At 42.8% G+C, this 24750-nt stretch overlaps 1 protein-coding gene across 1 annotated transcript; it reads left to right on the top strand.

Annotated features, from left to right (window-relative positions):
* Positions 1-1952: 1952 nt before the first annotated feature.
* Positions 1953-2650, top strand: LOC147978808 (uncharacterized). The gene is made up of 2 exons (XM_087514901.1): positions 1953-1971; positions 2055-2650. Exons 1-2 carry the CDS (start codon positions 1953-1955, stop codon positions 2648-2650), a joined length of 615 nt encoding a protein of 204 aa, XP_087371027.1.
* The last annotated feature ends 22100 nt before the right edge of the window (positions 2651-24750 follow it).

Here is a 24750-nt window from a genome sequence, read left to right as displayed (position 1 = left end):
TTATTAAATTGACCTTTGACACCTTTTGCAGGCTAAATCAGAATTGTGGAAAGTGGAGTATGATCATGAGGCTGCTAAGAAGGCTAGGGCTGCCAAGAAGGCCGATAGGAAAGCCGCCAAGAAGACCTCCAAGAAGAAAAAGAAGCCAAGCACCTGTGATCTGCTCAAGCTGGATGACACCTCTGAGTCGGAGGTAGACCTTGACTCCCTTGGCTCTTTTTTCAATCATCTTATTGATATTAATTATTCTCAGGATGACATGGGAGCCAGCCAAGCCATTGAAGAAAAGGTAATGATTATTTCCTCCGACTCAGAGCCTTTGCCAAGACCAAAATTCTGACGAGTAACCTAGAAAGTAAGATTTTCACACCCCTTAGCTTATTTGGATCCTCACTTTCTTTTGAAGCAACGGCAACACGAGAGCCGCCCCCAAACCCGGACCAGTGGAGGTGAGGAATTATCTTCCGGCTTACCAAATATTCCTGCCCCTCGAAAACGTCAAAATGAGGTTTTTTTAATTTACTCTTGTTATCTCCTTACCAGATATTATCTGTTTACCTTCTAACTCTGTTGATAACCCTTTAATCAGGAACTTGCCCGCTCTTCCTCTGGCGACTCATCACAAACTGAGTTGCCGGCTTTCAAGACTGCCCCTAGGTAATATCAATTGATTTGATTATGCAATTCTCCATATCCTTATATTTGTACTAACTTGTCCCAATCTGCGCAGTGGACAAGCAAAACCAAACAAGAAGGCAAAGGTGAATAAACCAGCTGAATCACCAAAAGTTGCTGAGTCGGAGGCACAAGTCTCCATTCCTAAAGCTTCTGATAAACGGCTAGAAGAGCCTGCTACTGTCACCCCGCCTGAGATTCCAGATCTTAGCGTTGATGACACTGCTATTAACCCTTTAACTTTCATCCCCTCAAATCCACCTAAGCTGTCAGAGACTCCTGATGATGATGTGCTAATTACTGGCACCGTCTTTGTAGAGCCGGGAAACCCAATAGCTCTGGCCCAACACACTACAAAACAAGAAGTTATTGAGAGGCGGAAACAGAAGTTTGATATTTCTCATTACTCGCAACTGAGCAGTAGTGAAATCCTCTTCGGCTATCTCAGCCAGGTCCACTCCAGCCGTGACCTCGAAATTGACATGGTGAGATAAATGCACCAAAAATTTGAGATATAAACTCTTTCCCTGCACTGAATTATCCTTACTATGCCAGCCCCCAAGTCTATTGCTTATGATGAATATGCTATAGACTTAGAACAGACGTATAGGCATTAGTAATATCCTTTGGTCTCCGGCTTACTCCGTGATCCCCAAAGGCCGGTTTAATCAACATGAATGAGCCGGTCCTTCGCATGCTTGTGGAAAATATAGTCCTTGTGTAGATTTAACAGCAATATGCATTAGCCCCCCCAAGTGCCAAGTACTCTTGCTTGCAAAGTGCTTGGGACTTATTCTCATGAACCGCCACTTAAATAAAACCTTCGTTAGATATTAGCCCCCAAGTGCCAAGTGTTGTTGCATGCAAAAGGCTTGGGACTTTACTCATTAGAGTCGTTTGTGTTAAAAAAATCGTCGATAGACATTAGCCCCCAAGTGCCAAGTGCTGTTTGCTAGAAAAGACTTGGGACTTGTAATCTGATAAAGTTTGATATGTTGACAATTCTGTACCTCATACAGGCTGCCACTGCTGACCTTGAGTCCCAATTGAATGATGCTAAGACCCGGCTGGCGACTCAGGAAACTGAGACCCGGAAGGCTGAGTCGAAATTTGAATTTAGCGTGGCCGAATCGGTAAAACTGAAGAACATCTTTGAAGCAGAGAAAAAGGCTTGGGCGGATGAAAAAACGGCTTTGATCCAATGTGCTGAGAAGGCAGAGGCAGCGTTTGAAGAAGTGACCACTGAGCTTACCGGCTTAAAACACCGTGAAAGTCAGATGGTTTCAGCTATCTTTCGTGAGTCGCCTTACTAAGAATCTGAAATGAATCATTATTGTGATCATATAACCCGCCATTTTATCATTCTGTGATATATCCAGGTCCCAGGAGCAACAATCTCAATCAAGACATGCTTGTGAAGCTTAAAGCCGTCTACACACTTGTTGAGCAGCTGTACACTGGAACTCAACGTACATTAGCTGCCATTTCACGAGCAGGTCAAGCACCAACTTTGTTGATAGATGTTTTGAAGAAACTCTCTGTGCTGCCTGTAAGGTTTGAGGAGATAAAGCGATCATCTGCCAGAGCCGGCGCTGTGACAACTTTAAGCCGGGCCAAGGCATGGGTACCAGAACTTGACCCGTCTGAGGTAGCCACTGGTTACCCAAGTTTGAAAGAAGATGGTACACCTTTTGATCAGAAAGATTTCTCAGCCTCCGTAAAGGAAATCCATCCAATGGCTACAGTCATTGCCAACGACTCAGACATCTCCAAGTATCATCCAGCTTATGACCAGGAAAACAAGAAGATGCCAACTCCCGCTTACAAAGTGATGGACTTAATCCCTCCAATCTGTAAGCATACCTTTGCTCCTGAAGTCAATTCGTCTGAGCTTATAGATGATGAAGCTCAATTTGAAGCTTTATCTGGTATCGATTGGTCATCAGCAACTTTTCAGCCAGCGGAAGAAGACTAAGAGCTGACAAAGGATAACGCCGAAGACTCCGAGTGGCCAGGCCAAGAAGATTGAACCACAGGGCGGCTCTAAAATTTGATCTTTTGTTTTAAAAAACAGCTTGATCTCATTTGGCCAGTAGAGGCATGTAATAGGGTAGTAAAACTTTGACTTTGCCATGCCATCGTGCATGTTCTACTTTGCATGAGGCTGCCAATTGAATATCTGCCACTGATGCTTTGAATAACAACCTTAGAATCTGTTCATGTATGCAAAAACAGATCACAAGTATCCCATGGTTTACCGTAGGATAGGTCATAATGCCCAATACATAAAACACTCCTATGATCAAGAGTGGATTAAGTATAACAAAATATGTCATACCTGTGATATTTGATCACACTGTTGGTTTATCAAACCAGTAGAATATTGGCGATAACCCAAAACTTGATCATTGGTAATCATCATATGTTTCCGGCTTATAAATGTAAGCAGGCCGGGTTAATCAAGACCGGATACTTTTTTTATGTCATACTGGCGACTTATAGTCAAAAACCAAGCCGGGCTAAATTGAAACCATACCTATATTTAGATCTAGACAAAAAACCTGAAGCCAAAAATACAGATTGTTTGCAAAAACATAAACCAAAATAGACAGAAAGATTTGAGGCTTCTGATTCGAATACAATTAGTAAACTGGACCAAAGGGGTTAAGCTAGGATTCGAATACTATCATGTAGCCCCCAGTGGCTTTGGTGTTGCGCTGATCAAGAGGGTACCGACAGCTATGTTCTCTTTGGTTCGAATACGAGCTATGTTTGAACACGAAGCCCCCAAATGACCTTGAGAGTTTTCTAACGACTCTGATTCGAATACGATCAAAGTCCCCTAGTGAGCTTGGCAGTGTGCCGATCAAGCGGGTACCAACAACTATGTTCTCTTTGGTTTGAATACGACCTATGTTTGAACAAGGATCCCCCTAGTGATCATGAGGTTTAATGGCTAGATTCGAATACGATCATAAGCCGGACCAGAGGGTTAAGCTGGATTCGAGTACGATCAGCCCCCAATTGGTCGTTTGAAATTATGAAGATGAAAACATATGATCATTGAGGATGAAAAGGATAGAGGTCCTACTTTATTACTTATTCATAATATATACATTATCAAAATATGTACATCACGAGAGCCGGTGGCTCAACTATAATAAGGCCGAAGATGAGCGATATTCCACGGCCAGCAGGTCTCTTCCTCCGACTTACGTGAGTCTTTGTGCTCTCGAACATCAATGAGGTAGTATGACCCGTTGTGCAAGTTCTTGCTAACCACAAATGGCCCTTCCCAAGGTGGGGATAACTTGTGTGCATCAGTTTGATCCTGAATGAGCCGGAGCACTAAATCTCCTTCTTGAAAGGTTTTGGACTTAACCCGGCGGCTGTGATAACGGCACAAGTCCTGCTGGTAAATCACCGAGCGAGCTGCTGCTAAGTCATGCTTCTCATCCAACAGGTTAAGTGCATCCTGGCGCGCTTTTTCATTATTAGCTTCAACATAAGCCGCCACGCGGGGCGATTCTTGACGGATGTCACTAGGGAGGACCGCCTCGGCTCCGTAAACCATGAAGAAAGGCGTGTAACCCATAGACCTGTTAGGGGTGGTATTGATGCTCCATATCACAGAAGGTAATGATACGTCTCCAACGTATCTATAATTTTTGATTGTTCCATGCTATATTATATTCTGTTTTGGACATTATCGGGCTTTATTATACACTTTTATATTATTTTTGGGACTAACCTATTAACCGGAGGCCCAGCCCAGAATTGCAGTTTTTGCCTATTTCAGAGTTTCGCAGAAAAAGAATATCAAACGGAGTCCAAACGGAATGAAACCTTCAGGAATGTGATTTTCGGAACGAACGTGATCCAGAGGACTTGGACCCTACGTCAAGACATCAACCAGGAGGGCACGAGGTAGGGGGGCGCGCCTACCCCCTTGGCGCGCCCTCCACCCTCGTGGACCCCATGTTGCTCCACCGACATACTTCTTCCTTCTATATATACCTACGTACCCCCAAACTACCAGATACGGAGCCAAAAACCTAATTCCACGGCCGCAACTTCCATCGGTAACTTTACTTGGAGCTATATTTTTATTCACCACATGATATGTGTTTTGCTTGGAGCGTCTTGTATTATTTGAGTCTTTTCTTTTTAGTTTACCACAATCATCCTTGCTGTACACACCTTTTGAGAGAGTCACACATAAATTGGAATTTATTAGAATACTCTATGTGCTTCACTTATATCTTTTGAGTTATATAGTTTTTGCTCTAGTGCTTCACTTATATCTTTTAGAGCACGGTGGTGGATTTGTTTTGTAGAAACTATTGTTCTCTCATGCTTCACTTAGATTATTTTGAGAGTCCTACAAAACAGCATGGTAGTTTTCTTTAATTATGATAGGCATTCAAGATTAGTAATTTTTTTCTTATGAGTGTGTTGAATATTATGGGAAGTTTGATACTAGACAATTGTTTTGAGATAAGAAGATGGTGATATTAGAGTCATGCTAGTTGAGTAGTTTTGAATTTGAGAAATACTTGTGTTAAAGTTTGTCATTCCCGTAGCATGCACATATGGTGAACCGTTATGTGATGAAGTCGGAGCATGATTTATTTATTGATTGTCTTCCTTATGAGTGGCGGTCGGGGACGAGCGATGGTCTTTTCCTACCAATCTATCCCCCTAGGAGCATGCGCGTAATACTTTGCTTTGAAAAATTGTAGATTTTTGCAGTAAATATATGAGTTCTTTATGACTAATGTTGAGTCCATGGATTATACGCACTTTTCTTCCTTCCACCATTGCTAGCCTCTCTAATACTGCGCACTTTTCGCCGGTATCATACACCCACCATATATCTTCCTCAAAACAGCCACCATACCTACCTATCATGGCATTTCCATAGCCATTCCGAGATATATTGCCATGCAACTTACCACCGTTTCGTTGACTATGACATGCTCCATCATTGTCATATTGCTTCGCATGATCATGTAGTTGACATTGTATTTGTGGCAAAGCCACCATTCATAATTCTTTCATACATGTCACTCTTGATTCATTGCATATCCCGGTACACCGCCGGAGGGATTCACATAGAGTCATATTTTGTTCTAAGTATTGAGTTGTAATTGTTGAGTTGTAAGTAAATAAAAGTGTGATGATCATCATTTTTAGAGCAGTGTCCCAAGTGAGGAAAGGATGATGGAGACTATGATTCCCCCACAAGTCGGGATGAGACTCCGGACGGAAAAAAAGAGGCCATAAAAAAGGCCAAAATAGAAAATAAAAAATGAGAGAAAAAGAGAGAAGGGACAATGCTACTATCGTTTTACCACACTTGTGCTTCAAAGTAGCACCATGATCTTCATGATAGAGAGTCTCCTATGATATCACTTTCATATACTAGTGGGAAATTTTTCATTATATAACTTGGCTTGTATATTCCAATGATGGGCTTCCTCAAAATGCCCTAGGTCTTCGTGAGCAAGCGAGTTGGATGCACACCCACTTAGTTCCTTTTGTTGAGCTTTCATACACTTATAGCTCTAGTGCATCCGTTGCATGGCAATCCCTACTCACTCACATTGATATCTATTGATGGGAATCTCCATAGCCCGTTGATACACCTAGTTGATGTGAGACTATCTTCTCCTTTTTGTCTTCTCCAAAACCACCATTCTATTCCACATATAGTGCTATGTCCATGGCTCACGCTCATGTATTGCATGAAGATTGAAAAAGTTTGAGAACGTCAAAAGTATGAAACAATTGCTTGGATTGTCATCAGGGTTGTGCATGATTTAAATATTTTGTGTGGTGAAGATAGAGCATAGCCAGACTATATGATTTTGTAGGGATAACTTTCTTTGGCCATGTTATTTTGAGAAGATATAATTGCTTAGTTAGTATGCTTGAAGTATTATTATTTTTATGTCAATATTAAACTTTTGTCTTGAATCTTTCGGATCTGAACATTCATACCACAATTAAGAGAATTACATTGAAATTATGCCAAGTAGCATTCCACATCAAAAATTCTGTTTTTATCATTTACCTACTCGAGGACGAGCAGGAATTAAGCTTGGGGATGCTTGATACGTCTCCAACGTATCTATATTTTTTTATTGTTCCATGCTATATTATTCTGTTTTGGACATTATCGGGCTTTATTATACACTTTTATATTATTTTTGGGACTAACCTATTAACCGGAGGCCCAACCCAGAATTGCTGTTTTTTTGCCTATTTCAGAGTTTCGTAGAAAAAGAATATCAAATGGAGTCCAAACGGAATGAAACCTTCGGGAACGTGATTTTCGGAACGGACGTGATCCAAAGGACTTGGACCCTACGTCAAGACATCAACCAGGAGGGCACGAGGTAGGGGGCGCACCTACCCCCCTGGGCGCGCCCTCCACCCTCGTGGGCCCCATGTTGCTCCACCGACGTACTTCTTCCTCCTATATATACCTACGTACCCCCAAACTACCAGATACGGAGCCAAAAACCTAATTCCACCGCCGCAACCTTTGATGTCTACTACGCAACCTTCTTCTTGTAGACGTTGTTGGGCCTCTAAGTGCAGAGGTTTGTAGGACAGTAGCAATTTTCCCTCAAGTGGATGACCTAAGGTTTATCAATCCAGGGGAGGCGTAGGATGAAGATTATCTATCTCAAACAACCCTGCAACCAAATAACAAAGAGTCTCTTGTGTCCCCAACACACCCAATACAATGGTAAATTGTATAGGTGCACTAGTTCGGCGAAGAGATGGTGATACAAGTGCAATATGGATGGTAGATATAGGTTTTTGTAATCTGAAAATATAAAAACAGCAAGGTAACAAGTAATAAAAGTGAGCGTAAACGGTATTGCAATGCTAAGAAACAAGGCCTAGGGTTCATACTTTCACTAGTGCAAGTTCTCTCAGCAATAATAACATAATTGGATCATATAACTATCCCTTAAGTTGCAACAAAGAGTCACTCCAAAGTTATTAATAGCGGAGAACAAATGAAGAGATTATGGTAGGGTACGAAACCACCTCAAAGCTATTCTTTCGGATCAATCTATCATAGAGTTCGTACTAGAATAACGCCTTAAGACACAAATCAACCAAAACCCTAATGTCACCTAGATACTCCAATGTCACCTCAAGTATCCGTGGGTATGATTATACGATATGCATCACACAATCTCATATTCATCTATTCAACCAACACAAAGAACTTCAAAGAGTGTCCCAAAGTCTCTACCGGAGAGTCAAGACGAAAACGTGTGCCAACCCCTATGCATAGGTTCATGGGCGGAACCCACAAGTTGATTACCAAAACATACATCAAGTGGATCAGGTGATATCCCATTGTCACCATAGATAAGCACGGCAAGACATACATCAAGTGTTCTCAAATCTTAAAAACTCAATCCGATAAGATAACTTCAAAGGGAAAACTCAATCCATTACAAGAGAGTAGACGGGAGAAACATCATAAGATCCAACTATAATAGCAAAGCTCGCGATACATCAAGATCGTACCACCTCAAGAACACGAGAGAGAGAGAGAGAGAGGGTGATCAAACACATAGCTACTGGTACATACCCTCAACCCCGAGGGTGAACTACTCCCTCCTCGTCATGGAGAGCACCGGGATGATGAAGATGGCCACCGGTGAGGGTTCCCCCCCTCCGGCAGGGTGCTGGAATAGGGTCCCGATTGGTTTTTGGTGGCTACAGAGGCTTGCGGCGGCGGAACTCCCGATCTATTCTATTTTTCGAAGGTTTTAGGGTATATTGGTATATATAGGAGGAAGAAATACGTCAAGGGAGCCACGAGGGGCCCACGAGGGTGGAAGGCGCGCCCCTGCCTCGTGCCCTCCTCGTTGATTCCTTGATGTGCACTCCAAGTCCCCTGGATTGCTTGCGTTCCAAAAATAACTTTTCTATAGGTTTCATTCCGTTTGGACTCTGTTTGATATTCCTTTTCTGCGGAACACTGAAAAAGGGAAAAAACAGAAACTGGCATTGGGCTCCGGGTCAATAGGTTAGTCCCAAAAGTAATACAAAAGTGCATAATAAAGCCCATAAACATCCAAAACAGATAATATAATAGCAAGGAACAATCAAAAATTATAGATACGTTGGATACGTATCAGCATCCCCAAGCTTAATTCCTACTCGTCCTCGAGTAGGTAAATGATAAAAACAAATTTTTTGATGTGGAATGCTACTAGGCATAATTTCAATGTAATTCTTCTTAATTGTGGTATGAATATTCAGATCCGGAAGATTCAAGATAAAAGTTCAATATTGACATAAAAATAATAGTACTTCAAGCATACTAACTAAGCAATTATGTCCTCTCAAAATAACATGGCTAAAGAAAGTTCATCCCTACAAAATCATATAGTTCAGTCATGCTCCATTTTCGTCACACAAGAATGCTCTCATCATGCACAACCTCGATGACAAGCCAAGCAATTGTTTCATACTTTAGTAATCTCAAACTTTTTCAACCTTCACGCAATACATGAGCGTGGGCCATGGATATAGCACTATGGGTGGAATAGAATATAGTGATGGGGGTTATATGGAGAAGACAAAAAGGAGAAAGTCTCACATCAACGAGGCTAATCAATGAGCTATGGAGATGCCCATCGATTGATGTTAATGCAAGGAGTAGGGATTTCCATGCAATGGATGCACTGGAGCTATAAATATATGAAAGCTTAACAAAAGAAACTAAGTGGGTGTGCATCCAACTAGCTTGCTCACAAAGACCTAGGGCATTTGAGGAAGCCCATTGTTGGAATATACAAGCCAATTTCTATAATGAAAAATTCCCACTAGTATATGAAAGTGACAAAACAAGAGTATCATGAAGATTATGGTGCTACTTTGAAGCACAAGTGTGGTAAAAGGATAGTAGCATTGTCCCTTCTCTCTCTTTTCTCTCATTTTTGGGCCTTCTTCTTTTTTATGGCCTTTCTCTCTTTTTTTATTCCTCACTTGGGACAATGCTCTAAAAAATGATGATCATCACACTTTTATTTATTTAGAACTCAATGATTACAACTCGATACTAGAATAAAGTATGACTCTATATGAATGCCTCCGGCGGTGTACCGGGATATGCAATGAACCAAGAGTGACATGTATGAAAGAATTATGAATGGTGGCTTTGCCACAAATACGATGTCAACTACATGATCATGCAAAGCAATATGACAATGATGAACGTGTCATGATAATCGGAATGGTGGAAAGTTGCATGGCAATATATTTCGGAATGGCTATGGGAATGCCATAATAGGTAGGTATGGTGGCTGTTTTGAGGAAGATATAAGGAGGTTTATGTGTGAATGAGTGTATCATATCATGGGGTTTGGATGCACCGGCAAAGTTCGCACCAACTCTCAATGTGAGAAAGGGCAATGCACGGTACCGAAGAGGCTAGCAATGATGGAAAGATGAGAGTGCGTATAATCCATGGACTCAACATTAGTCATAAAGAACTCACATATTTATTGCAAAAATCTACAAGCCATCAAAAACCAAGCATTATGCGCATGCTCCTATGGGGATATATTGGTAGGAAAAGACCATCGCTCGTCCCCGACCGCCACTCGTAAGGAGGACACTCAAAGAACACCTCATGTTTCAAATTTGTTACATAATGTTTACCATACGTGCATGCTACGGGAATCACAAACTTTAACACAAGTATTAGTCAAATTCAAAACTACTCAACTAGCATGACTCTAATATCACCATCTTCATATCTCAAAACAATCATCAAGCATCAAACTTCTCTTAGTATTCAACACACTCATAAGAAAGTTTTTACTAGTCTTGAATATGTAGCATATTAGGATAAAGCAAATTACCATGCTGTTTAAGACTCTCAAAATAATATAAGTGAAGCACTAGAGCAAACGACAGACTACCCCGAAAGATATAAGTGAAGATCAATGAGTAGTTGAATAATCATGAAATTATGTGAAGACTCTCTAACATTTAAGGATTTCAGATCTTGGTACTTTATTCAAACAGCAATAAAAACAAAATAAAATAAATTGACGCTCCAAGCAAAACACATATCATGTGGTGAATAAAAATATAGCTCCAAGTAAAGTTATCGATGGACGAAGACGAAAGAGGGGATCCCTTCCGGGGCATCCCCAAGCTTAGGGTCTTGGTTGTCCTTGAATATTACCTTGGGGTGCCTTGGGCATCCCCAAGCTTAGGCTCTTGCCACTCCTTATTCCATAGTCCATCGAATCTTTACCCAAAACTTGAAAACTTCACAACACAAAACTTAACAGAAAACTCGTAAGCTCCGTTAGCGAAAGAAAACAAAACACCACTTCAAGGTACTGTAATAAACTCATTGTTTATTTATATTGGTGTTAAACCTACTGTATTCCAACTTATCTATGGTTTATAAACTATTTTACTAGCCATAGAGTCATCAAAATAAGCAAACAACACACGAAAAACAGAATCTGTCAAAAACAGAACAGTCTGTAGTAATATGTAACTAATGCAAACTTCTGGAACTCCAAAAATTCTAATAAATTGGTGGACCTGAGGAATTTGTCTAGTAATCATCTGCAAAAAGAATCAACAAATAGCACTCTCCAGTAATTTTTTTATCGCTAATCTCGTGAGCGCTAAAGTTCCTGTTTTTTACAGCATGATCATAAAGACTTCACCGAAGTCTTCCCAAAGGTTTTACTTGGCACAAACACTAATTAAAACATATAACCACATCTAAACAGAAGCTAGATGGATTATTTATTCCTAAACAGAACCAAAAATCAAGAAACTAAAATAAAATTGGGTTGCCTCCTAACAAGCGCTAACGTTTAACGCCCCTAGCTAGGCATGATGATTTCAATAATGCTCGCATAAAAGATAAGAATTGAAACATAAAGAGAGAATCATGAAGAATATGACTAGCCCATTTAAGTCTAACCACTTCCTATGCATAGGGATTTTGTGAGCAAATAACTTATGGGAACAATAATCAACTAGCATAGGAAGGTAAAACAAGCATAACTTCAAAACTTTAAGCACATAGAGAGGAAACTTGATATTATTGCAATTCCTACAAGCATATATTCCTCCCTCATAATAATTTTCAGTAGAATCATGAATGAATTCAACAATATAACTATCACATAAAGCACTCTTTTCATGATCTACAAGCATAGAATTTTTATTACTCTCCACATAAGAAAATTTCTTCTCATGAATAGTAGTGGGAGCAAACTGAACAAAATAACTATCAAGTGAGGCATAATCCAATTGAAAACTAAGATCATGATGAAAAATTTCATGGTTATCATTATTATTAATAGCATACAAGTCATCACAATAATCATCATAGATATCAACTTTGTTCTCATAATCAATTGGAACCTCTTCCGAAATAGTGGATTGATCACTAAATAAAGTCATGACCTCTCCAAATCCGCTTTCATAATTATCACAATAAGATTCTATATCCTCCAAAATAGTGGAATCATTACTTCCTAAAGTTGACACTCTTCCAAACCCACTTTCATCAATATAATCATCATAAATAGGAGGCATCACTAGTGCAGAACCGGGCAATAGCACTGGTTCGTAAGGCCCTTTAGTCCCGGTTCGGTAACCGGTACTAAAGTGTGGGAACTAAAGGTCCCCCCTTCAGTACCGGTTCAGCACAAACCGGTGCTAAAGGGCAACCACGTGGCACGAGCCAACTCCGGGGGCAGGGAGCCCTTTAGTACCGGTTGGTGACACCAGCTGATATTAAAAGGTTGGGGGGGGTTGGGTTTATGATTTCTTTTTCATTTAATTTTTTGTTTTCCATTTAATTCTTTTTCGTTTGCTGGTATTTTATGATGCTACATATTGTACACGTTATGCATATATATATAAATAGAATTTCTAGTAGAACCGATCATATATATATATATATCATCGAATGTCTCACAACCACCATTAATTCACACATATATACACACATGTATATATGTATAAAATTAGGTAGCTATATACAATTTCTCCTAATTGGTGCCTTCGGAGCCAGTGGCATTAGCCTAATTGGTGCCTTCGGAGCACGATGACAATTGGAAGTGGTTCATGGGGGCAGTAGCGGGTAAAAGTATTCTCCTTTGGGATCTATGACCTGGTCGAGCAAAAATCCCGCTATTTCCTCTTGAATTTCTTCTATGCGGTCCTCTGCTAGGAGCTGCTCCCGCATCTCTTTGAACTGTTAAGAAGGAGATCAATATGCATGTGTATTAGTTGTGTGACTAGATATCGATAATGGTGTAAAAATTGTGAATAGTGTTCTGACAAACGTATCCACTCCTGTCTTTGAGATCTGCTCCTTTCGGACGCCATCATGCGAATGTTCTTGCAAACGTAGTATGCACAGAGATTATTCCCCGGCGCCTGCTTTAGGGCGTTTACGAGAATGGAATTTGATCAGATAATAATTAATAAAGCATGATAATTAAAGAGATGGCAGCTAGCTAGCCAGTACTACTTAATTACTTACCTTGGGTCGATACCATTTCAGATTTTGTTTCCATTGGCCTGGAGTGACGCTGATGAACTTTGCCCAAGCCCTGCCCACCGACAAAGAAAATGAATAAATGGGTTATTAAATAGTTGTTATCAGGAAATGACGAACTAATTAAATAGGCCGAGATATAGTTAATAATGATTGAAATTACCCGTTGACTATCCCCTTCATGATGGTGTAGTCACTTGCTTTCTTAAGTAGTGAGTCTAGTACTTCAACTATTCCTTCATCAACTTTAATGATTAACAAGATCCAGTGAAATCTGCATGCACACACGTTTGCATGTCTTAATTAAGCAGACATATGTAAGCAAAAACATGTAGCTAGCTAGTAGGCAAAAACAGAATTTGTAGTACAAGACAATGTGACTCACTCGAAGTTGTAAGGAAGTAGTATATCTTCATTGTATTTGAGGCGCTTGAAGAACTCTAGCATGCTTTCCTCTACACTTTTTTCGTAATATGGATCTAATTTCCATGTGTATTCATTAATAGTATTTGGGTCAACGAACCCAATGCTATAGCGTCCACCTTTTTTCATTTCATAAATCTTCATCTTGCATAATACCACAGAAAAGAATATAGTGAGGATAATTATAGGTAATGATTGATCAAAATGATCACTACAGCTAGCTTGAGACTTAAATTACAGAAAGAAATCACCTACAGACAATAGCAACTAACGATAGATTTGTCGAGTGAGTCTTGATTGTATAACTGAAATAGTTCTGAATACTCAACAGACACAGCTTTCTCATGGTAGTAATGATCCTTCTTGACATTCACCATGAGGGACTCTCGATTGGAAATCTTGGTAATGTCCATGTACCATTGATGCAATTCATACATTCTCGTTGGGAGCTTCTTGACCTCGTCTGGCTTGACCAAAGGTTGGCCCCGGACATATTTCTGTTTTATTTCCTCCATTGTAATCAGAGACATGGGCTCGATATCGAGGAGTTGTCCAACAGTGTGAAGGAAATATGCCCTAGAGGCAATAATAAAGTTATTATTTATTTCCTTATATCATGATAAATGTTTATTATTCATGCTAGAATTGTATTAACCATAAACATAATACATGTGTGCATACATAGACAAACAGAGTGTCACTAGTATGCCTCTACTTGACTAGCTCGTTAATCAAAGATGGTTATGTTTCCTAACCATGGACAAAGAGTTGTTATTTGATTAACGGGATCACATCATTAGGTGAATGATCTGATTGACATGACCCATTCCATTAGCTTAGCACCCGATCGTTTAGTATGTTGCTATTGCTTTCTTCATGACTTATACATGTTCCTATGACTATGAGATTATGCAACTCCCGTTTGCCGGAGCAACACTTTGTGTGCTACCAAATGTCACAACATAACTGGGTGATTATAAAGGTGCTCTACAGGTGTCTCCAAAGGTACATGTTGGGTTGGCGTATTTCGAGATTAGGATTTGTCACTCCGATTGTCGGAGAGGTATCTCTGGGCCCTCTCGGTAATGCACATCACATAAGCCTTGCAAGCATTGCAACTAATGAGTTAGTTGTGAGATGATGTATTACGGAACGAGTAAAGAGACTTGCCGGTAACGAGATTGAACTAGGTATTGAGATACCGACGATCGAATCTCGGGCAAGTAACATACCGATGACAAAGGGAACAACATATGTTGTTATGCGGTCTGACCGATAAAGATCTTCGTAGAATATGTAGGAACCAATATGAGCATCCAGGTTCCGCTATTGGTTATTGACCGGAGACGTGTCTCGGTCATGTCTACATTGTTCATGAACCGTAGGGTCCGCACGCTTAACGTTACGATGACAGTTTCATTATGAGTTTATGTATTTTGATGTACCGAAGGTTGTTCAGAGTCCCGGATGTGATCATGGACATGACGAGGAGTCTCAAAATGGTCGAGACATAAAGATCGATATATAGGAAGCCTATATTTGGATATCGGAATCGTTCCGGGTGAAATCGGGATTTTACCGGAGTACCGGGGGGTTACCGGAACCCCCCGGGGGTTATTGCGCCTACATGGGCCCTAAGGGAGAAGAGGAAAGGAGGCAAGAGGTGGCCGCGCGCCCCTCCCCTCCCTAGTCCGAATAGGACAAGGAGAGGGGGGCGGCGCCCCCCCTTTCCTTTCCCTCTTCCTCCTCTTTCCCACTTCTCCTTCTCCAACTAGGAAAGAAGGGAGTCCTACTCCCGGTGGGAGTAGGACTCCCCCTTGGCGCGCCCTCCTTGGCCGGCCACCCCCTCCCCTTGGCTCCTTTATATACGGGGGCAGGGGGGCACCCTAGAACACACAAGTTGATCTTCGTGACCGTTCCTTAGCCGTGTGCGGTGCCCCCCTCCACCATATTCCACCTCGGTCATATTGTAGCGGTGCTTAGGCGAAGCCCTGCGACGGTTGAACATCAAGATCGTCACCACGCCGTCGTGCTGACGGAACTCCTCCCTGAAGCTTTGCTGGATCGGAGCCCGGGGAGCGTCATCGAGCTGAACGTGTGCCAAGAACTCGGAGGTGCCGGAGTAACGGTGCTTGGATCGGTTGAACCGGGAAGACGTACGATTACTTCCTCTATGTTGCGTCAATGCTTCCGCTTCGGTCTAGGAGGGTACATAGACAACACTCTCCCCTCTCGTTGCTATGCATCACCATGATCTTGCGTGTGCGTAGGAATTTTTTTGAAATTACTACATTCCCCAACAGTGGCATCCGAGCCTAGGTTTTATGGTTTGATGTTATATGCACGAGTAGAACACAAGTGAGTTGTGGGTGATATAAGTCATACTGCTTACCAGCATGTCATACTTTGGTTCGACGGTATTGTTGGATGAAGCGGCCCGGACCGACATTACGCGTACGCTTACGCGAGACTGGTTCTACCGCCGTGCTTTGCACACAGGTGGCTGGCGGGTGTCAGTTTCTCCAACTTTAGTTGAACCGAGTGTGGCTACGCCCAGTCCTTGCGAAGGTTAAAACAGCACCAACTTGACAAACTATTGTTGTGGTTTTGATGCGTAGGTAAGATTGGTTCTTGCTTAAGCCCGTAGCAGCCACGTAAAACTTGCAACAAACAAAGTAGAGGACGTCTAACTTGTTTTTGCAGGGCATGTTGTGATGTGATATGGTCAAGGCATGATGCTAAATTTTATTGTATGAGATGATCATGTTTTGTAACCAAGTTATCGGCAACTGGCAGGAGCCATATGGTTGTCGCTTTATTGTATGCAATGCAATCGCACTGTAATGCTTTACTTTATCACTAAGCGGTAGTGATAGTCATAGAAGCATAAGATTGGCGAGATTACAATGATGCTACGATGGAGATCAAGGTGTCGCGCCGGTGACGATGGTGATCATGACGGTGCTTCGGAGATGGAGATCACAAGCATAAGATGATGATGGCCATATCATATCACTTATATTGATTGCATGTGATGTTTATCTTTTATGCATCTTATCTTGCTTTGATTGACGGTAGCATTATAAGATGATCTCTCACTAAATTTCAAGATAAAAAGTGTTCTCCCTGAGTATGCACTGTTGCCAAAGTTCGTCGTGCCCAGACACCACGTGATGATCGGGTGTGATAAGCTCTACGTCCATCTACAACGGGTGCAAGCCAGTTTTGCACATGCAGAATACTCAGGTTAAACTTGACGAGCCTAGCATATGCAGATATGGCCTCGGAACACTGAGACCGAAAGGTCGAGCGTGAATCATATAGTAGATATGATCAACATAGCGATGTTCACCATTGAAAACTACTCCATATCACGTGATGATCGGTTATGGTTTAGTTGATTTGGATCACGTGATCACTTAGATGATTAGGGGGATGTCTATCTAAGTAGGAGTTCTTAAGTAATATGATTAATTGAACTAAAATTTATCATGAACTTAGTCCCTGATAGTATCTTGCTTGTTTATGTTGATTGTAGATAGATGGACCGTGCTGTTGTTCCGTTGAATTTTAATGCGTTCCTTGAGAAAGCAAAGTTGAAAGATGATGGTAGCAATTACACGGACTGGGTCCGTAACTTGAGGATTATCCTCATTGCTGCACAGAAGAGTTATGTCCTGGAAGCACCGCTGGGTGCCAGGCCTGCTGCTGATGCAACTGACAACGTTAAGAATGTCTGGCAGAGCAAAGCGGATGACTACTTGATAGTTCAATGTGCCATGCTTTACGGCTTAGAACCGGGACTTCAACGACGTTTTGAACGTCATGGGGCATATGAGATGTTCCAGGAGTTGAAGTTAATATTCTAGCAGAATGCCCGGATTGAGAGATATGAAGTCTCCAATAAATTCTATAGCTGCAAGATGGAGGAGAATACTTCTGTCAGTGAGCATATACTCAAGATGTCTGGGTATTGTAATCACTTGATTCAACTGGGAGTTAATCTTCCGGATGATAGCGTCATTGACAGAATTCTCCAATCACTTCCACCAAGCTACAAGAGCTTCGTGATGAACTATAATATGCAAGGGATGGATAAGACAATTCCCGAGCTCTTCGCAATGCTAAAGGCTGCGGAGGTAGAAATCAAGAAGGAGCATCAAGTGTTGATGGTCAACAAGACCACTAGTTTCAAGAAAAAGGGCAAAGGGAAGAAGAAGGGGAACTTCAAGAAGAACATCAAGCAAGTTGCTGCTCAGGAGAAGAAACCCAAGTCTGGACCTAAGCCTGAAACTGAGTGCTTCTACTGCAAGCAAACTGGTCACTGGAAGCGGAACTGCCCCAAGTATTTGGCGGATAAGAAGGATGGCAAGGTGAACAAAGGTATATGTGATATACATGTTATTGATGTGTACCTTACTAAAGCTCGTAGTAGCACCTGGGTATTTGATACTGGTTCTGTTGCTAATATTTGCAACTCGAAACAGGGACTGCGGATTAAGCGAACACTGGCAAAGGACGAGGTGACGATGCGCGTGGGAAATGGTTCCAAAGTCGATGTGATCGCGGTCGGCACGCTACCTCTACATCTACCTTCGGGATTAGTATTAGACCTAAATAATTGTTATTTGGTGCCAGCGTTGAGCATGAACATTATATCTGGATCTTGTTTGATGCAAGACGGTTATTCATTTAAATCAGAGAATAATGGTTGTTCTATTTATATGAGTAATATCTTTTATGGTTATGCACCCTTGAAGAGTGGTCTATTTTTGATGAATCTCGATAGTAGTGACACACATATTCATAATGTTGAAGCCAAAAGATGCAGAGTTGATAATGATAGTGCAACTTATTTGTGGCACTGCCGTTTAGGTCATATCGGTGTAAAGAGCATGAAGAAACTCCACACTGATGGACTTTTGGAACCACTTGATTATGAATCACTTGGTACTTGCGAACCGTGCCTCATGGGCAAGATGACTAAAACGCCATTCTCCGGTACTATGGAGAGAGCAACAGATTTGTTGGAAATCATACATACAGATGTATGTGGTCCAATGAATTGTGAGGCTCGTGGCGGATATCGTTATTTTCTCACCTTCGCAGATGATTTAAGCAGATATGGGTATATCTACTTAATGAAGCATAAGTCTGAAACATTTGAAAAGTTCAAAGAATTTCAGAGTGAAGTTGAAAATCATCGTAACAAGAAAATAAAGTTTCTATGATCTGATCGTGGAGGAGAATATTTGAGTTACGAGTTTGGTCTACATTTGAAACAATGCGGAATAGTTTCACAGCTCACGCCACCTGGAACACCACAACGTAATGGTGTGTCCAAACGTCGTAATCGTACTTTACTTGATATGGTGCGATCTATGATGTCTCTTACAGATTTACCGCTATCATTTCGGGGTTATGCTTTAGAGACGGTCGCATTCACGTTAAATAGGGCACCATCAAAATCCGTTGAGACGACGCCTTATGAACTATGGTTTGGCAAGAAACCAAAGTTGTCGTTTCTTAAAGTTTGGGGTTGTGATGCTTATATGAAAAAGCTTCAACCTGATAAGCTCGAACCCAAATCGGAGAAATGTGTCTTCATAGGATACCCAAAGGAGACTGTTGGGTACACCTTCTATCACAGATCCGAAGGCAAGACATTCGTTGCTAAAAATGGATCCTTTCTAGAGAAGGAGTTTCTCTCGAAAGAAGTGAGTGGGAGGAAAGTAGAACTTGATGAGGTAACTCTACCTGCTCCCTTATTGGAAAGTAGTACATCACAGAAACCGGTTTCTGTGACACCTAAACCAATTAGTGAGGAAGTTAATGATGATGATCATAGAACTTCAGATCAAGTTGCTACTGAACCTCGTAGATCAAACAGAGTAAGATCCGCACCAGAGTGGTACGGTAATCCTGTTCTGGAAGTCATGCTACTAGATCATGATGAACCTACGAACTATGAAGAAGCGATGGTGAGCCCAGATTCTGTGAAATGGCTTGAAGCCATGAAATCTGAGATGGGATCCATGTATGAGAACAAAGTGTGGACTTTGGTTGACTTGCCCGATGATCGGCAAGCAATTGAAAATAAATGGATCTTCAAGAAGAAGACTGACGCTGATGGTAATGTTACTGTCTACAAAGCTCGACTTGTTGCAAAAGGTTTTCAACAAGTTCAAGGGATTGACTACGATGAGACCTTCTCACCCGTAGCGATGCTTAAGTCTGTCCGAATCATGTTAGCAATTGCCGCATTTTATGATTATGAAATTTGGCAAATGGATGTCAAAACTGCATTCCTGAATGGATTTCTGGAAGAAGAGTTGTATATGATGCAACCAGAAGGTTTTGTCGATCCAAAAGGATCTAACAAAGTGTCCAAGCTCCAGCGATCCATTTATGGACTGGTGCAAGCCTCTCGGAGTTGGAATAAACGCTTTGATAGTGTGATCAAAGCATTTGGTTTTATACAGACTTTTGAAGAAGCCTGTATTTACAAGAAAGTGAGTGGGAGCTCTGTAGCATTTCTGATATTATATGTGGATGACATATTACTGATTGGAAATGATATAGAATTTCTGGATAGCATAAAGGGATACTTGAATAAGAGTTTTTCAATGAAAGACCTCGGTGAAGCTGCTTACATATTAGGCATTAAGATCTATAGAGATAGATCAAGATGCTTAATTGGACTTTCACAAAGCACATACCTTGACAAAGTTTTGAAGAAGTTCAAAATGGATCAAGCAAAGAAAGGGTTCTTGCCTGTGTTACAAGGTGTGAAGTTGAGTAAGACTCAATGCCCGACCACTGCAGAAGATAGAGAGAAAATGAAAGATGTTCCCTATGCTTCAGCCATAGGCTCTATCATGTATGCAATGCTGTGTACCAGACCTGACGTGTGCCTTGCTATAAGTCTAGCAGGGAGGTACCAAAGTAATCCAGGAGTGGATCACTGGACAGCGGTCAAGAACATCCTGAAATACCTGAAAAGGACTAAGGATATGTTTCTCGTTTATGGAGGTGACAAAGAGCTCATCGTAAATGGTTACGTTGATGCAAGCTTTGACACTGATCCGGACGATTCTAAATCGCAAACCGGATACGTGTTTACATTAAACGGTGGAGCTGTCAGTTGGTGCAGTTCTAAACAAAGCGTCGTGGCGGGATCTACGTGTGAAGCGGAATACATAGCTGCTTCGGAAGCAGCAAATGAAGGAGTCTGGATGAAGGAGTTCATATCCGATCTAGGTGTCATACCTAGTGCATCGGGTCCAATGAAAATCTTTTCTGACAATACTGGTGCAATTGCCTTGGCAAAGGAATCCAGATTTCACAAGAGAACCAAGCATATCAAGAGACGCTTCAATTCCATCCAGGATCTAGTCCAGGTGGGAGACATAGAGATTTGCAAGATACATACGGATCTGAATGTAGCAGACCCGTTGACTAAGCCTCTTCCACGAGCAAAACATGATCAGCACCAAGGCTCCATGGGTGTTAGAATCATTACTGTGTAATCTAGATTATTGACTCTAGTGCAAGTGGGAGACTGAAGGAAATATGCCCTAGAGGCAATAATAAACTTATTATTTATTTCCTTATATCATGATAAATGTTTATTATTCATGCTAGAATTGTATTAACCGGAAACATAATACATGTGTGAATACATAGACAAACATAGTGTCACTAGTATGCCTCTACTTGACTAGCTCGTTAATCAAAGATGGTTATGTTTCCTAACCATGGACAAAGAGTTGTTATTTGATTAATGGGATCACATCATTAGGTGAATGATCTGATTGACATGACCCATTCCATTAGCTTAGCACCCGATCGTTTAGTATGTTGCTATTGCTTTCTTCATCACTTATACATGTTCCTATGACTATGAGATTATGCAACTCCCGTTTGCCGGAGGAACACTTTGTGTGCTACCAAACGTCACAACGTAACTGGGTGATTATAAAGGTGCTCTACAGGTGTCTCCAAAGGTACATGTTGGGTTGGCGTATTTCGAGATTAGGATTTGTCACTCCGATTGTCGGAGAGGTATCTCTGGGCCCTCTCGGTAATGCACATCACATAAGCCTTGCAAGCATTGCAACTAATGAGTTAGTTGTGAGATGATGTATTAAGGAACGAGTAAAGAGACTTGCCGGTAACGAGATTGAACTAGGTATTGAGATACCGACGATCGAATCTCGGGCAAGTAACATACCGATGACAAAGGGAACAACGTATGTTGTTATGCGGTCTGACCGATAAAGATCTTCGTAGAATATGTAGGAACCAATATGAGCATCCAGGTTCCGCTATTGGTTATTGACCGTAGACGTGTCTCGGTCATGTCTACATTGTTCTCGAACCGTAGGGTCCGCACGCTTAACGTTACGATGATAGTTTCATTATGAGTTTATGTATTTTGATGTACCGAAGGTTGTTCGGAGTCCCGGATGTGATCATGGACATGACGAGGAGTCTCGAAATGGTCGAGACATAAAGATCAATATATTGGAAGCCTATATTTGGATATCGGAATCGTTCCAGGTGAAATCGGGATTTTACCGGAGTACCGGGGGGTTACTGGAACCCCCCCGGGGTTATTGGGCCTACATGGGCCCTAAGGGAGAAGAGGAAAGGAGGCAAGAGGTGGCCGCGCGCCCCTCCCCTCCCTAGTCCGAATAGGACAAGGAGAGGGGGGCGGCGCCCCCCCTTTCCTTTCCCTCTTCCTCCTCTTTCCCACTTCTCCTTCTCCAACTAGGAAAGAAGGGAGTCCTACTCCCGGTGGGAGTAGGACTCTCCCTTGGCGCGCCCTCCTTGGCCGGCCGCCCCCTCCCCTTGGCTCCTTTATATACGGGGGCAGGGGGTACCCTAGAACACACAAGTTGATCTTCGTGATCGTTCCTTAGCCGTGTGCGGTGCCCCCCTCCACCATATTCCACCTCGGTCATATTGTAGCGGTGCTTGGGCGAGCCCTGCGACGGTTGAACATCAAGATCGTCACCACACCGTCGTGCTGACAGAACTCCTCCCCGAAGCTTTGCTGGATCGGAGCCCGGGGAGCGTCATTGAGCTGAACGTGTGCCAAGAACTCGGAGGTGCCGGAGTAACGGTGCTTGGATCGATTGAACGGGGAAGACGTACGACTACTTCCTCTATGTTGCGTCAACGCTTCCGCTTCGGTCTACGAGGGTACATAGACAACACTCTCCCCTCTCGTTGCTATGCATCACCATGATCTTGCGTGTGCGTAGGATTTTTTTTGAAATTACTACGTTCCCCAACACAGTGATCATGTGCCTTTTAGCCTGCTCAATATGCTCCTCGGTTATTACCACATCGCCCAGCCCGAGAACATTAACGGTTTGCCCACAATAATATTGGGCGCGCGTACTCTCATGTGTTGTTGGCACAACTAGCGGGGGGATTGATTGCGCCGCCTGTTCTCCCTGCTGGGGAACGGTTTTACCGCTCCTTTTGCCAGCTGATTTGCTCGAGCTCGAGCTCGCCTCTTTCTGTAGACGTGCTCGATTTAACTTCCTGAGGTGGCACTCATAATCTGTGCCAACAGGCATGGGAGCTGGTGCTCTAGCCATACGAATGAAGTGGTCAATCTTTTCCTCAGGCACTTTCTCCCTTGGCGGTGGTGGCAGTTTCGGTGCAAAAATGGCTTCCACCTCGGCCTTCGATATGGCTGCGTTTTCCTCCTTGGACTTGTCGTAAGGCCTCTGCGGAAGAGGCGTGAGGCTGCTTGGACCATATTGAAATCTCTTGCCTCCGCCTGTACCTCCAGTACTACCTCGACTTGTACCGCTACGCATGATAGCTGAGGCGGCTCTCTTCCGTGATTGCTGAGGCGGCGAAGACGGCTGACGTGGCTGAGTTGGAGGAGGAGGAGTGGCCTGAAGCTGTGCCGGACTTGGAGGAGGAGTGGCCTGACGCTTTGCCGGACTTGGAGGAGGAGGAGTGGCCTAAAGCTGTGCTGGACTTGGAGGAGGAGTGGCCTGACGCGTTGGGGGACTTGGAGGAGCGAGAGTCTGCTGACTCGGTGGCGGACTTCGATGAGGAGTCGGATGACGTGGTGTCGGTGGCCTTCGAAAGATGATGCAATCCTTTCTCCATAGGATGATACGATGGTTGGCCTCTCCCAGTGTGTGCTCCTCATCACGTCCAGGAATGTCAAGCTCTAGCCCCGAATATTGGTCCACCACCTCATCAACCAAGACACGAGCATAGCCTGCTGGAATTGGGTTGCAATGGAAGGTTGCCTCAGGGGGGGGGATTTGTAAAAGCAACGGCGTCCGCCACCTTCATGAATATGTTCTTCATTTTGAAGTGTAGCTCGCAGTTAGTGTTCTCCATGATTTCATCCACTGGGTAGCTATCCAGCAATGCGTTGCCCGGGGTGGAACCCACGCTGCTTCTCGGCATGGATGGGACGGTGCTATCCAATGCTGGATCATCCGCTAGCTGCTGCAGGTGCTGAGACCCCCTTTGCTGGCTAAGTGAGTCGATTTGCTCCTGCTGCCGCTGGAATTTGACTGCCAAGTCCGCGTGCGCTGATTCTAGGCCTTGAAGGCGTTCATAGTCCAGCTTCCTCTGCTCCTCCTCCATCTTCCTCTTCTTCTCCTCCGCAATCTTCTTTCTCGCATGGGTTCTGTAGTCGGCGTTCCAGTCCGAAAACCCCTCATACCACAGAATAGCGCCCTTGCCTCGTGTTCTTCCCGGGTGTTCAGGATTTCCCAGGGCACGCGTAAGCTCGTCATTCTCTCTGTTGGGCTCGAACACCCCCGATCGAGTCTCTTCTATTGCAACAAGTAGCTTATCTTCGGCTCCGTCCAGACATGCCTTCTTCGAAACTTTGCTTGTCTTCGGGTCCAACCCCCCCCCCCATGCGCATAGAACCAAGTCCTGCACCTGGGGGGCCAGCTCAATGTTTGTGGAGTGACACCTGCATCCTCCATCTCTTTCTCAGACTTATCCCACTTAGGCATTCCCACCGCATAGCCACCTGGCCCCAGCTTATGGAACTTATCCTTTTTTGCGGCATT

The sequence above is a fragment of the Triticum urartu genome, chromosome 3A (assembly GCF_056163025.1).
Source record: "Triticum urartu cultivar PI428250 chromosome 3A, HENAU_Tu73, whole genome shotgun sequence".
Taxonomy (NCBI): domain Eukaryota; kingdom Viridiplantae; phylum Streptophyta; class Magnoliopsida; order Poales; family Poaceae; genus Triticum; species Triticum urartu.
This window is presented reverse-complemented; position numbering and strand designations above follow the sequence as displayed.